This window comes from Diadema antillarum, unplaced genomic scaffold (assembly GCF_040938485.1).
Source record: "Diadema antillarum isolate AM-2024a unplaced genomic scaffold, OU_Dant_1.0 seq00001390_RagTag, whole genome shotgun sequence".
In the NCBI taxonomy this organism is placed as follows: domain Eukaryota; kingdom Metazoa; phylum Echinodermata; class Echinoidea; order Diadematoida; family Diadematidae; genus Diadema; species Diadema antillarum.
Window position 1 is genome coordinate 39,202 of NW_027272145.1, and position 14,952 is coordinate 54,153.

At 38.2% G+C, this 14,952-nt stretch overlaps 1 protein-coding gene across 1 annotated transcript; it reads left to right on the forward strand.

Annotated features, from left to right (window-relative positions):
• Window positions 1-1,444: 1,444 nt before the first annotated feature.
• Window positions 1,445-9,714, forward strand: LOC139708934 (transmembrane protein 220-like). Its single transcript, XM_071620901.1, has 6 exons — window positions 1,445-1,627; window positions 3,022-3,051; window positions 4,402-4,462; window positions 5,434-5,566; window positions 7,663-7,737; window positions 9,591-9,714. Exons 1-6 carry the CDS (start codon window positions 1,514-1,516, stop codon window positions 9,712-9,714), a joined length of 537 nt encoding a protein of 178 aa, XP_071477002.1. The 5' UTR covers window positions 1,445-1,513.
• The last annotated feature ends 5,238 nt before the right edge of the window (window positions 9,715-14,952 follow it).

A 14,952-nucleotide genomic window follows, 5' to 3' on the forward strand; every position in this document is an offset into this window, starting at 1 on the left:
ACACTCACAGCACGTGAATATTTTTGCTTGCAATATGTTCCAGATGTTTAAAATAAAAATCTTGATTCCGCGAAATTAAAGGGATAGTAACGGTACGGTATTGGTGGAGATGAGAATTGGGCTTTTAACTTTTTGCGAGATACCAAGAAAACACTTAGGAAATAGTACAGAGCATACCATTTTAAGAGGAATTCAAAGTTTGTTTGATGAGGATCGGGTTTGGAATGTTTGGAAGTAAAACAAAGCAATCGTAATAAAGTGTGGGTCCCACACTTATTAGAATCGCTCTGTTTTGGATATCTCAGCCATTTCAGGACCAATTTTCATCAAGTAAACGTTGAATTCCTCATGGAAATAAATGCTCTTTCATATTTCATAAGAGGTTTCTCATTATCTCACCAAAAAATGTTAGAAACCTGAAATTAGGTCTCAACGAAAACTATGCAATCCCTAAGACACATGAAACTCTTCTTACCCTGCTGAGTGCGAAAAATTAGTCGTGCAAAATATCCACTTGTACAGCGTAGTCTTGCTTGTATAACTAATAATATCAAGAAGTTGAAACTTCAAATCCCCATCGACTCATCGACCACTCCTTTTAAATACCTTGTATCTTTAGTAGAAAATATGTGACCGTGCACCTCAAAACGAACATAAAGTCGCACACACTGATTTTGCGTGAGGACTGAAAATAAGTGATATGGGTCAACCTTGACTTTTTCATATTTTCTGAAAGAGCGGGTCTTCTTTTACATTATGTTAAAATTTGGTATCATAAAACGGGCAGGAAAGTGTGTTTTTTTAGCAGTTTATCTCGAACATTTTTGGTAGAATAGTGTGATTAGGTGTGTCTTTAGAATCCCTTTTTCATTTCTGAAAAACCTTGTCCACACTCTTCACTTTCAACTCTAATAACTTTTGAAAGGATAGTGCTACTGCTTTGAAAGTTGGCATTAAATATGGACAGAATGTGTTAATGAGGCATGCTTAATTTCAGTTAAATCTGATAATCCCTTCCTTGTTGTTACTCTGGTGGTTTACTTCCTGTTTTTTGTCCCATTCATCGCACAGCCAGCACGGTTTGGTAAAGATTAAGCGCTTGAATAGACACTGTACTTCAGAGCCTCTTTTCTCAATTCACACTTTTCCTGAGTTTGTGCTTTCTTTCCAATATTTAGATAGGTTAGGAGAGTCCATTTGATTTGAGTTATCAATACATCATTTTAAAGCTTAAAGTCTCCTCTTTCAGAATATGGTCTTAACTAAAAGTTTATGTCTGGCGACTTTTTGTTTGTTTTGAGGTGCAGGGTCACATATAGGTACCTATTGGTCAGTTTCACCTTATTTTAATTTCACCATGGCAGAAAATACTGCAGATTCATATCTTTTCACTGTTGCATTGATCATCTCCGGAATCGGGTGAAAAGTGTCAACAGAAAGACAGTACCTGTGACCTTTTGACAACAAGTGAAGTAGCCGCAGCAGTGGACTTGTACCTCAAGCAGATATCGCCATGGGGTCTGATGCAGGACCTAGTCAGAAACTTCGCAACAGCAGTGCAGGAAAGCTGTGGATGCTGATAAATATAATCACGGGAGTGTTCTTTTCTCTAGCTGGACTGGTACAGGTAACTGGCATGCCCTGATTCCTGTCATATCATAAACAATGTGTTACAAAAAACAAAAAACAAAAAACAAAAAACAAAAAACAAAAAACAAGAAAAGTCAAAGCTCATTAGAAGGGCTCTCAGCTCTACTGGGGAACTTTGCCCAGTGCACGGGAGGCAAGTAAAATTTTAGTAAATTAAAGAAAAAAGAAAGGAAAACATCCCCTACCCTGTGGTGGATCAAGGTGGTCATGCACCTGGCGCGTGCCTCCCCTTTATTTTTTGTTAAAACAAAAGAAATGAAAAAGGGGGCACATGCGCCCCCCTTTAATTTTGTAAAGTCTAAGGCAACCACCTTTACCAGCTGTTGGCGGATTTATTTTTTGTTAAAATGAAAGAAATAAAGGAAAAAATTGGGGGGGGGGGGGGTGTGTGTGTGCCTCCCTGTAATTTTGCAAAGGCGCCTCCCCTTTGCGGAATTCCTGGATCCACCCCTACCTACCCCAATACAAACTTGTATGGTTGAAAACAGTCTAAGAAATTAAATGCTTATATAAATCCTTACATTCTGTAAGCTACAGAATTGTGTCACACATACTGTGACATGTTATATAAATTCTCTCAGTGGAATGTGTGGAGTGTAGGCCTACATTGATACACTAGCACGAAAAAAGCTCTGAACACATCTAAGCTCAGAAGGGGCACAAAATGCTTTATTTTAAGACACGTTTCGTATAGGCATCAAATAGGCAGTAGGCCCATATGGTTTGAAATGGGGGTATCTTCACATTCCCTAAGGCTTGTAGAAGCCAGAAGAAATTGCCCGATTGATTTCTTTCATTTATGTAATACAGAAAAATTGATTATCTTTGCATATCAAGCAATATTCTGTTTTGCCAGTGTATTTTGGTCATTCTTTTATTCATACATGTCACATTGTATGCATTTTAGCCTGATTAAGATTATCTTGTTCTTATTAGTGCTAATTGATGGTGATGTAAAGAAAAAGAACCGTGATAAGTATGCAATATACCACTCAATCTGTGAAATTGATATAATGGCTAAATGTCTCTTCTGAAGCACGTTTTTCTGAACCACAAAATGCTTATAAATGTTGCTTTTTCACAAAATGTATCATACAAACAGATAACTTATTGTGAAGTAAATGTTAGCATGAATCCTACATGTATTATCATAATGTTCAACATATAGAGAGAGTAGATCAGTATTTTGAAGTGAGGTAATTACATATGTATTATAATGTGGCTCTTTCAGACATAAGTTTACTTCACATCAGTAAAAGGAACTGAACAATGTCAATACCAAAGTGAGTAGAGTTGCTTGTTCCTGTCAGAACAGCTGTGTACATATGATGTTTATCCCATAGAAATGTGTCGTTTTGTTTAATTTTGCAGATCAATGACATTGATCCCTACGTATGGATGGTAAGTAGAACGCGTCTTAAACTATATAACAGTATTGAACCAATATAATCATTGTTGGCAGACACATTCGGACAGACATATATGGGTATCAATTTGCAGTGGAAATATATATTTTCAGACAGAAATGACAGCAAGTGCTTTTCTGTTTGGCCCACTAAATGTAGCGATGGGACTAGGGGATACAAAGTTGCATCTGTCTGTTTTCAGTCACAAATGTCAACAGATCTCCTCGCACGAATGACTTAGTACAATCATGACTCCAATTTTGATTTAATAAAGGGACTGTACAGTACTGGTTGAGGTGAGGATTCAAGTTTATAACATTCCTAAGTGAGATAATGAGAAGCCTCTTATGAAATATGAAAGAGCATGTAATTTTAAAAAGGATTCAACGTTTATTTGATGGAAATTGGCTTTCAAATGGCTGAGATATCCAAAAAAGTAATAATGATAAAAGGGGACAGGCCACGCCTTTTATTAGGATCTCTTTATTTCACCTTGTTTTTTTGATATCTCAGCCATTTCAAAAACAATTTTCATCAAAGAAAGTTTTGATTCCCCTTAGAATTGCATGCTCTTTGACATCTCATAGAGTGGTTTCTGAATATCTCGCAAAACGTTAAAAGCTAAATCCTCACCTCAACCAGAACTGTACAGTCTCTTTAAACTTAATCCAAAGGTGCAATTGGGAAATCTTCATCTTCAAAGATCACATTCTGCTGTCCACATACAGCACTTCCTCAAATATCTCCCACCCTTATTTAATATCATAATGAAAATGATTTTAAAAAATTGTTTAGCTTTGCTTCTCTCCTTCATGTAGCCAGTTTATCAATAATGAATGTTAGTTGCATCTCTTGCCATGAATATTCCATAACATCATGAAGTCCCATGTGGGCTAGATACAATCGTGGCAGTTGCCTTATGTTTATAAATGTCACTGCTTTAATGAGCCTGTGTACAGTGATATAAGATTCAAATTGAAAAAGAGTCTTTCTCAGCCTGATGGTAGGATGATAGAATTGTAGGCAAAATGTGTTGACCTGCCATGTGTGCCAGTCCATGAGTGAGTTGTATAGATTGTGCATACATGTTATGCAATCCCAACGTACGTTGTGTATCTCTTCAGTCAACACATGAATACACGTTCATGTATGACTGTTGGGTTAGAGAGTCTTCTGTTGAATATTCCTTCAGTTTTATGTGGTACAAATGTTCATCTTCTAGAATACCTGCAGTAATAAACGTTGTCTAGCTTGTTTAGTAATTGAGGAATATGTATATTTGGAAATAAACTTTTCAGACATCTGAAGTTGCATGTGTAACAATTCTGTACTGTTCTTTCTTCAGCCCATCTACCTTATTCCTGCATGTCTCTGCTTCACAATAGTTTGGAATCCTGAAGTTGTAGGTAAGTAGTCAATGTGTCAATCTACTGAAAAAGTGTTCAGTCCATGTTCAAATCCAAGTTCAAGTAAACATTGATAAAAGGATCCACGATTTGCAAATGGAGTCATAAAAGGGTTTTCATGCAATACTGATATCAGTTTCATTCAGTCTAGTGAGTCTTTGTGTTTGTACAATCTTCTGGAATATATGTATATATGTATAATATCTATATCTATATATCAAGCCAGGATTTAGGAACTTAATTTCCTTTTCATGAAATTATTGATGCTAAATCGTAGAACTCTAGCATGATGTTTGTAATAGAGAGGATCTTGCTAAATTTTTTATAAAAACAAGGAAATTTGCTGAAAATAAAAAAACCCCCAACAACAACGAACTAATGATCAATTGGATGGCTTAACTGACATGACAGTGACATGCTTTCCCTCCCCCCCCCCCCCCATGTTTTACTGATAAGTTGCCACGATAACTACAAATATGTCTTTAACAGGAGCAACATTCTTTTTGGGGTTTGTGCTTGAAGGTTTAGTATTCTGGTTTCTTTTGATGGTCTCCTTGTATTGATGTTTGTGTGACTTGTCATGGTAGGTCCATAGTGATTTGGTTATTTTTCTTCAAGAATTTGCTCCATTATAGACCAGCAGACAGACACACAGAAAGACAGACAGGACTGTGACAAAAAGAAACAGACATGGACACACACAGACGCAGACACAGACACAGACAAATAAGAACAAAGCAAACATCCCACAACATTTCTATATTTCTGACCAGTTTTTGAGTGCTTGGAAGAAACACATGATTTCGGCTCTGTACCCGTATTGATACGTTTTCCATTTGAAAACAACAACAACAACAGACAGACAGACAGAAAAAAAAAGAAAAAAAAAAAAGCTTATGCCAATTTTGCAAACCATAATGACTGTAAAGATGTTGTTACTGGATGTTTCCCCTTCTCCCTTCTCCCCACAGATAAAGGGCTATGGAGAGTGATAGCAATAGCCCACCTGATAGTCTGCCTCATTGCAACCTTGGTGGTTGGTGGAACTGTCATCCATTATCTTGAAGACAGAGTCATAAATCCACTCAGATATGAGGAAGGGAGGTATGTATGAGCAAGTGCTAACATTACAAGAGGCTGTATGACCTGTTTATATCCATTAAAGGAAATATCGGGCTAGCATTCGGAGGTCTCGGGTTCAAATCCCGATGGAATCCCATTTTCTTTGCTCATTTTCCCACAGAAAAAAGTTATGAATTTTATATGTCTATAGAGAGTAAGACAAATTGGCAACTCGGTATGATCTAGGTGTCGAGCAGGTCTCCATGCATGAAAATGCACCGAGTTTCATTTTCTATGAAGTGAGATTTTCTTCAGACATCTTCTTGGTACAGTACAAGTATATGATTTTAAAGAGTAATACGTTTTTTCTGTGTCCCTTTAAAGGATAAGTTGTCTGCAGCTAAGTATTTGAGAAAAATTGAAATTCATGAAATTTTGTGTACAAAGCAAATGGAGAGCTGCTAAGTACATATAGCTCGATCACACAGAGTTGCCGATTTGTCTTACCCTCAGTTTTCATGGAATTTTTAACCTTTTTATGTGTCCAACTTTTTCCTCAAATTTTCACTGATTTACTTCTTTGATTTTTACAGTTTTCATGCAAAGCAACATGATGTCATGATAAAGATTTTTTTTTTTTTACTCTTTCATGAAGACAACTTTGCACTCAATAAGCAATTAAAAGCAATAAAGGAGTCTACTACTCAAGTTTTTGGCACAATGTGAGCGTTCTTGTGGTTTTTAATCTATATGTACAAGACCAAAATTAAGTAGTGTGTGCAGATGGTCTGTACACCAAATATCAACATTTATCTGTTCAAGAACATTGTGAACGAATGTTAGACATATCTAAACCTGACGTCTGATCATGCATGTTGTTAAATGCAAATTGATATGTCTCATTTCAACCCCCCTTTTTTTGGAGGGGGGGGGGGGTGGAGAGGGAGGGGCAAGTTGGTGGTGGAGGGAGGGAGGGCAGTGAATCGGAAATAAGGAAGATTTTTTTTTAACCCTAAAAAGACGGGGGGGGGGGGGGGGGGGGGGGCTAAAAGGCCCCCCTCAACATTTTGTGAGATTACTCGGCAACGCGCCTTGCTTTCACCGCGACGCTCAATGACTTTTTTCTTTTGAGTTTCCCGCACATTTTGACATCAAATTTGTGATGCCCGGGGTATGGTTCTGATGTTATGTAACTTTTTGTGCATGCACATCAGACTGAAAATGGCTCTAAAATGTGATTTTGTGTACAAAGTGAATGCAAATTGATATTTTTCACATGGTTCTTATAAATATGCTTATTTTTACTCTCAATGGCTGAAATCGATTTGTATTAGCAGTATTGTTCTTCAAAAACGTCTGACATAAAATTTTGCCCCCAAAAAAGACAAAAACAAAAGGTCAAAAAACAAGGAAATACATAAGAAATTCATAAAACAATAAAATACATAGAAGAAATAAAGTTTGATACGGAATGTTTTTTTTTCAAGTACATTTGCTAAGAATGCGACCAAGGGTATTTGGACCAAAAATTTGCACTCTTAGAACTTCATTTACTGATATATAGCAAAAAGTCTGATTTTTGCATGAATTAGCATAATTAATTGTATGAAATAAAAGAAGACTACTTTGAAAAATCTAATTATGTGATCTTGTAGATTACATCGCACACTACCACTGTGCAAATTTTTGCGGCGATCACGGGATCCACGGCCGAGATCTCAAGGGGGGTCCTTTAGGCCCCCCCCCCCAGTCTTTCCAGCTACCAAAATACCCCAGTCTTTTTAGGGTTAACCAAGTTGAGTGTCTCCCGATTTTGCCTGTAATGACAGTTTTTGCATATATATACTATAAGAGATCATAGTGTGTCTAGTGTAAACATTTATGTACTGAGTCGGCCTGTTCTTACTTAGATGGCAGATTTGTGACATTTTTCTTGCCAGTAACCAAGATTTGTACAAGAGAGATTGTAGACTCGTCTGTTTTATCCACTGTAACCTGTCAGTCACTTTTGATAGAATTTCCCAATACCCAGTATGATTTTATAACCTATGCTGTACAACAGTGTACATCATTTCATAGTGATCAATATTGTGCAAAGTATTGAATTGCTGTTATCATTACCATCATTCATGATGCAGGGAACTGTGTGGTGTTATGATCATCGACGTCTGGTTAACAATATGCCTGTGCAAATGCTGTGGTGTCGTCAAAAAGTAAGTAACCTGTCCGAGTGTTTGTGTAACCCATCTTCCATTCCCTGAACTTGACGTTGGTTTGTATTACAGAATGTCCTGTGCTATGGAGGACGAGCCAGGAAATAATTTCTGTGTTACACGTATACATTGTATGTCACGGCAGGAGTCATTGTGAAGATAGTCTTTCCATCATATATGAGAAATAAATGACATTTTGCTCTAAATCTCTCTGTGGTGCTGGTCAAAGATGCAAATTTAGATGACCTACAAACATTCAAATGGTCATGAGGTTATGGTCGTTGGGATTATCTCTCGTCTATCCGGGAGCCTTCTCTGTGTGATATGTTTTATCTTATAAGCTCTCTATCATCAATCCCCCATAATGTTACTGACTATTGCAGCTGACATGTATTGCAATTTCTGGAGAAACAAAATTAAGTGCTGACAGTTAATTGGTTGCTGCCTAGCTATTTTATGTGACTGCAATTATTGTAATTGCATTGATGCAGTGTTTGATAAAAGCAGACACCAAGTTAGCAGAGACTTTAATGAGTGGAAATGTTTTCCATAAGTTACTGTCATCTCTTGTCTTCTCTTTTCCCCCCCTCGCATTTTGCTCTTCCTTCTTCCCTTCTTCTCGCACATCTTCTCTTTTCTGCCTTGTACTCTTCTTCCATCTCCTTCTCCACTATGTCCTACCATGCACCATTTCTCTTCCTCCTCTTTCATTGCGTCATTTTTCTCCCTCTTCCTCTCTCACATCATTTCTTCTCTCTCTCCCCTCCCCTTGTTTCATTTCATTATCTCTTTTTTTTCCCCACTCCTCTTCCTCCTGGCACCATCCTCCTCCTCTCTTGCATCATTTCTAAACCTTCTCTCCATCCTCTTTTTCCTCCCCTTCCTCTCTTGTATTTCTTCTTCTCTTCCTCCTCTTCTTCACCCACCTCCTTCTTCCATTTTTGATTTATTTTTTCTTCTCTTCCTCCTCTTTTCCAACATCTCCTTCTTTCATTCTTCCTTCTTCCATTTTTGCTTTATTTTTTTCTTCTCTTCCACCTCTTTTTTCACCACCTCCTTTCATTTTTGCTTTATTTCTTCTTGTCTTCCTCTTCTTCCTCCCCTCCTCTTCCCTCTTCCATTATTCATTCTTCTCTTCCTCCTTGCACCATTCCTCTCGCATCATTTCTTATCTTCCCCTTCATCCTCTCATATTTCTTCTCCTCTTCTTACTCTTCTTCCTTGCAATATTCTTCTTCCCTCGTACATTGTTTCTAATCTTCTTCCTCTCCTTCTTCTTCCCCCTCCTCCTCACCTCTTTCATTATCCATTCTCAATTTCTTCTCTTCCTCCTTGTGCCATTCCTCTCTTGCATCAATTCCGTTCTTCCTCTTCACCCTCCCCTCCTCATCCTCTGATATTATTTCTTCTCCTCTTCTTACTCTTCATCCTCGCACCATTCTTTTTCCCTTCTTACCTTGTTTCTAATCTTCCTCCTTCCCTTTCCTCCCTTCTTGCATTATTCATTCTTAATTTCTTCTCTTTCCTCCTTGCACCATTCCTCTCTTGCATCAAATCTAAATCTTCCTTGTTGTCCACTCCTCTGCATCTCAAAACATTTCTTCTCCTCTCATCACTCTTTCTCCTCTTCCTCTTCTTCCACCTCATCCTTCTTCCTCTCTGGTATTCTCTGTCTCCTTGCTCTCTTCTCTCTGACATAATTCCTCCTGCTGCATCCTGGAATCATTACCCTCTCCTGCACATCTCACTTTGTACCCCATTGCATCATTTCTATCCCTCCCTCCTTCTCCTCCTCCTTCTCCTCCTCCTCTTGTGCATCATTTCTGTCGTTCCTCCATCCTTGCCTCCTCCAGTGGCACGTCGACGGGTCAGATCAGTGTGGTCATGTGGCTTACGCTGGTCAGTAGCCTGATGCCCATAGTTTTCTGGGGCCTTTGCTGCTTCTCCCGCTTCAACCACTGCATGGACATGTGGTGACTAGTGGGGCCCGCCGGCCACGGGGCCGGCCCATCTGACGTGCAGGCCACCTAGTCCTGACAACACTTGCCAACCACCACGCACCATAACAATGACTTGCATGTATTTTTAAAGATGTTTTGTACTTACATTGCTCTTTGGACTACTCTTTGACTTATGAGCATTTGTTTGTTTGTTTGTTTGTTTGTTTCTTGTGCCAGTAAGTCAATGCATCATTCATAACATTCAGATAAGAGCACCATCTATGTAGGAAACATTTATGCATTAAATCCACAGTGGGTTAATCAGATTTGCCAACTAAACTTTTGTTTTTTTCTTTAGTGTATAACAGATACTTGTTTGTAAACTGAGTAAAGCAAGAGTATACAATGTACCTAATACTCCCATTATTTTTACACATGTTTTGTCTTTGTATGTAGTATATATGCACAACATGCCAAGGGAAAAGTTAAATTGGTGCCAGTCCTCTGAAGTGTGAAGTAAGGGTCATGACAAGAGTGCCACATCCAGCCTTCTGCATGCTTTTATTGTGGCTGTAGAGGGCGCTCTCTGGATTAAGTCACAACCTTCTCTCGTTTCACTTATCTTTAACCTTTTGGATCCCAACCTGTCAATATGCAGTGCAAATCGACAGCTAATACTATTTTGCCTTCAATTCCCATGATTTTTGTTTTCTGGTCATAATTTAAAAGCTTTGCAAGCAACACTTGCCCCTGTGCCACTGAGTGGTTTGACTTTGGTGCCATGAAATTCCCAGTGCCGCTCGTGGATACCACCAGACAAAATGGAATGTGGCAAAAAAACTCCTCCTTATTTCAGTTTTCAAAATGTCAAAATTCAATGTTTGCCGGTTTTCCTCTCTCCTGTCCTACTTAATTTCCGATATTGTTCTGCCACTTTTCACCTTAAAGATGATATAAAGTTTTGGTACCTCAAAAGTTTCCCTGAATTTCTTTGTCTTAGTTTGCGTTTCAGGTTAAAGTACCTTTCATATAACTAACACTGTGAGACTTACTCGCCCCAAAGTGCTCTCATGTCTTAGTAATCATGCAATTAACTGCGACCAGCAGCCCCATATGCATAGCGTAATGGGGCTTCACATTGTAGCATTCGGGATCATGACAGATTTAGTATCGCGGGTTAATATCAACATAAAATCCAAAAATTTATTCAATTTGAAGACTTACCAATTAAGTTGAAGTATTGAAAACAGGCTTCGGGCAATGTTTGGTTCTGCCAATAGTCCCTTTCTGTTCAAATTGATGACTGAATGTGACTCGGTCGAGAGGACCTTGGGAGAGCTACACTGAATGCTACGGCCAGCGCATGCCCACACATCACATGCGCACAAATTTCAAATCCATGAACGGATAAGATGTTTGTGTGCGCATGCGCTGGCCGTAGTATTCAGTGTATGTAGCTCTCCCAAGGTCCTCTCGACCGTGTCACATTCAGTCATCAATTCAAACAGAAAGGGACTATTGGCAGAACCAAATGTTGCCCGAAGCCTGTTTTCAATATTCTTCAACTTAATTGGTAAGTCTTCAAATTGAAGAAATTTTTTGATTTTAAGTTGATATTTACCCGGGATACTAAATCTGTCATGATCCTGAATGCTACAATGCGAAGCCCCATTACACTATGCGTATGGGGCTGCTGGTCGCAGTTAGCTACTGTATGCGTATGGGGCTGCACGCTGCTGGTCGCAGTTATCGTGCATTATTATCCATACAGAGGATTTTTAGAGCCCAAATACAAGTGTTATTTTGTCGACGCACCTCATAACCTTCAACCCACTTAAAAAGTTTGTTGAACTCGACCAATATTTTTTGCCGAGGCGACCAATATTTAAAATATTGGACGGCAAGAGGGGGATTCCCCAAAGTTTTTATAAACTGCACCGTGATTGGTTGAGATATATACGAGATGATCTGAAATATGAAGCAAAAACGTCTGTGATTGGTCAATCACGAATTAACTAGAATATCGTTTCTTCTAAAAGTCTGCGTTTATACAAACAAATTTCATACATCAATTATCTGAAATTGTTTTTCACACAATTTTTCAAAATATCACTTTCATAACAGGAAGTTAAATTTAGGTTAGATGAAAACAAGTTGCTTTTTTTTTTTTTTTTTTGTGCATGCATGCGCAAGGCGATGATTGATCTGCAGCTCTGCATGCTCAGCGCTACGCGGCTGGATAGCCCGCGCGCGATATGTAGCCGGCCGCCGCCGCTGCGCTTGCATTTGCATGCGCGATATGCATATTACAGTTACTGTACATGTACGTACGTGTGTAAAAGTACGTTACATCATACTAGCACAGCAGGACTAGTACTAGTTGTGGTAGTAGCCTAATTCGATCTTTCACGATCTACGGTAGATGTGCCGTGAATTGTTTCTCAGATCTCGGATACAAATACATCTAATTCTGGTCTAAATTAGCTAGATCTCGGTCTAACAGTAACATGACGGCTACATACACGTACCTTGGATACATAGATCACTGTTTTATCAGAGACTGAAGTGGATTAACTACTTGCACTGAAGAGTGTAGGCCTACATCAACATGTATATACCATGCCCCATGTCAGGATCACTACACAGTAGGAGACCATACAGCACTCGGAGTCGGAGACAGAAAGGGGAGGCGTAAGTGAAAACATTCTTTGCTAAAATCCTCTGTAGGATAATAATGATGATATTGAATGCCCTATTTTCGATTAATACAAGGAAATATTGGACTCGCTAAGCAAAATATTGGACTCGTCTTCGACTCGTCCAATATTTGTGCATAGCTCGTCCAATATTTCCATGTATTAATCTCAAGGCCATCCAATATTATATAAATAATGGTTTCGTACAATACGTGTACTACCTCGCCGTTGTACGGCGGCGGCTCTGGTACAAAACCATTATCGTATGATTACTAAAACATGAGAGCACTTTGGGGCGAGTAAGTCTCACAGTGTTAGTCATATGAAAGGTACTTTAACCTGAAACACAAATTAAGACAAGGAAATTCAGGGAAACTTTTGAGGTACCAAAACTTTATATTATCTTTAATGGGACCTTCAAAGAATATGCTGTTGGTTGCTTAGGCTGAATTAAGTTTAAAAATAGTCATCTATGTGATTTGTATGCTTGTTTACCTGCACAGCTTGGGTTTGTACACTCGTGTGATTGTTATGATTTCATAGGAGTCCTTTTCACAACATTCACAGAGACTCTAACTCTCCCGTTTTCGACGGGAGATCTCCCGCCGAAACCCCATTTTCGCAAAATCTTCAGTTCTTCCGCTTGAGATTTGATTTCTCCCGCCCTGGCACTGTGTCTCCCAGTGGAAAGGATTTCTTACTTATTGCTATCGTATGTTGAAAAAATAAGCCTTAGATAGCACCAGAGAGCATCTAGAACCCTAGGAACTTCGCGCTTTGCGCTTCGCACACATCAACTTGGAGTCTCCCGTTTGTTAGGGGTTTCGGGCGGGAGAATCTCCAGATCAGAAGGTGCTTGGGGTTGGAGTCTCTGCATTCATGTATTTTCATTAAATGTTTTATTTTCCTCATGATCTGTGCATGGGATGTGGAGATGCTGCAAAAGAATATAACAACTCTGTACATGGGACTTGTGCTAAGTAGTGATCTATTGATTAAGTCAAGTACATTCTTTGTATATATGGCACAAATTTGTGCTTGATATTGCCCCATATGTTTAAGACCATATTATCACTTTTAAAAAAACCAACAAACAAAAAAAACTCTTTTCTTGTACATTGTTCTGTGAGTTTCCATGTTATAAAAACAAAAGAAAGATCATTTGATTTGATGTGTGCTTGTTTGGATGGTATCAAAGCACACCATAGCATTCTTGATACTTTTTATAAATAATGGTAATGGCGACTTTGGGCTTTCAATTTGACTTTTGAATTAATTTAGGCTTTTGTTTAGACAGATTATGTATTACTTTCAAAGGATTATTCATAGGAACTCTGTAACTTGTATATATTGTTAATTTGTAATCCTTACATTTAATGCAGCCAATATCCTTAGAAAGAAGGTTATTTTGTATCTTCGGCTTCCTAATGGTACCGTAATCAAAAAGTTGCAGGATATTGTACTAACATTTAAAAACAGTACTGTTTGCTCTTCATGTCAGAATTATAGAACATATGTGCATGTTGCATGGAATTTGACTTTGATAAAACTTCGTCATATCACCAAACAATTCTGGTAGATTTCACTTTGAATTTTTCTCCATATTTCACATGAAAAAGGTGAAATATTTATATGTTTCATGATAAACTTGGTGATTCAAACAAATGGAAACTCTCAGCTGGGTATTAACATGGAATGTGCGCAAGTTCAACAACTGCCCTGATATGAAGATAAAATCTGTTTGAAATTGTTCTGAAAGTCATTTTGTAAATTATATTTGTATTTTATGATGCTGAATTGATTACTCATTTACATCTTAAAGATGATAATCACATTACTTCTGCAAATTCTTTGGCTCAAGGTTCCAATTATTGACAGTATGTTCCACATGCTGTACACTGACAATGCAGTACATTGTATTTCTCATGTACATGCATAATTCAAGCACAGTATTCATCAAAGGTAGCCACTATAATTATAACTTCAAATGTCACACATGTATTTGCACAAAAGGAAGCCATTTTCAGCACTTAATTAGATCAGTTTATATTTCAATATGCATTTGGCATACAGTCAATATGTAGTGTTTAACAGGATATGGTGGTGTTGATGCAGATGCATGGTTTTGTATACAACTCCCAGGGGGTGTTTCATAAAGCTGTTCTTAAAGTTACAAACGACTTAAGAACGACTGGTGATCAGTTCAGGGGGGCATTTCTTGATGCGTTATGTTAGATATTTCATCTCGCAAACTGTTAAAAGCAACAGAAATCCTTACATTTGATTGGCTGATAGCAAATTTGTCTGACAAAGTAGTCGGACAAAATGTTTCATGAAATGCTCCCCTGATATGCCATACTTATCAGAATTTCCATAATTCAGCACAAGAACTGATCACCAGTCATTCTTAAGTCGTTCGTAAGTTTAAGAACAGCTTTATGAAACATTCCCCTGGTTATGTAACATTGATATTTTCTTCAATTTTAGTAATTTGAGCAACTCTACTGATTACCAATTTTTCAGAGGTTATGCTAAGTTTGACTGGGGCATGCATTCTATCTCAGGGTGAATGGAATGAA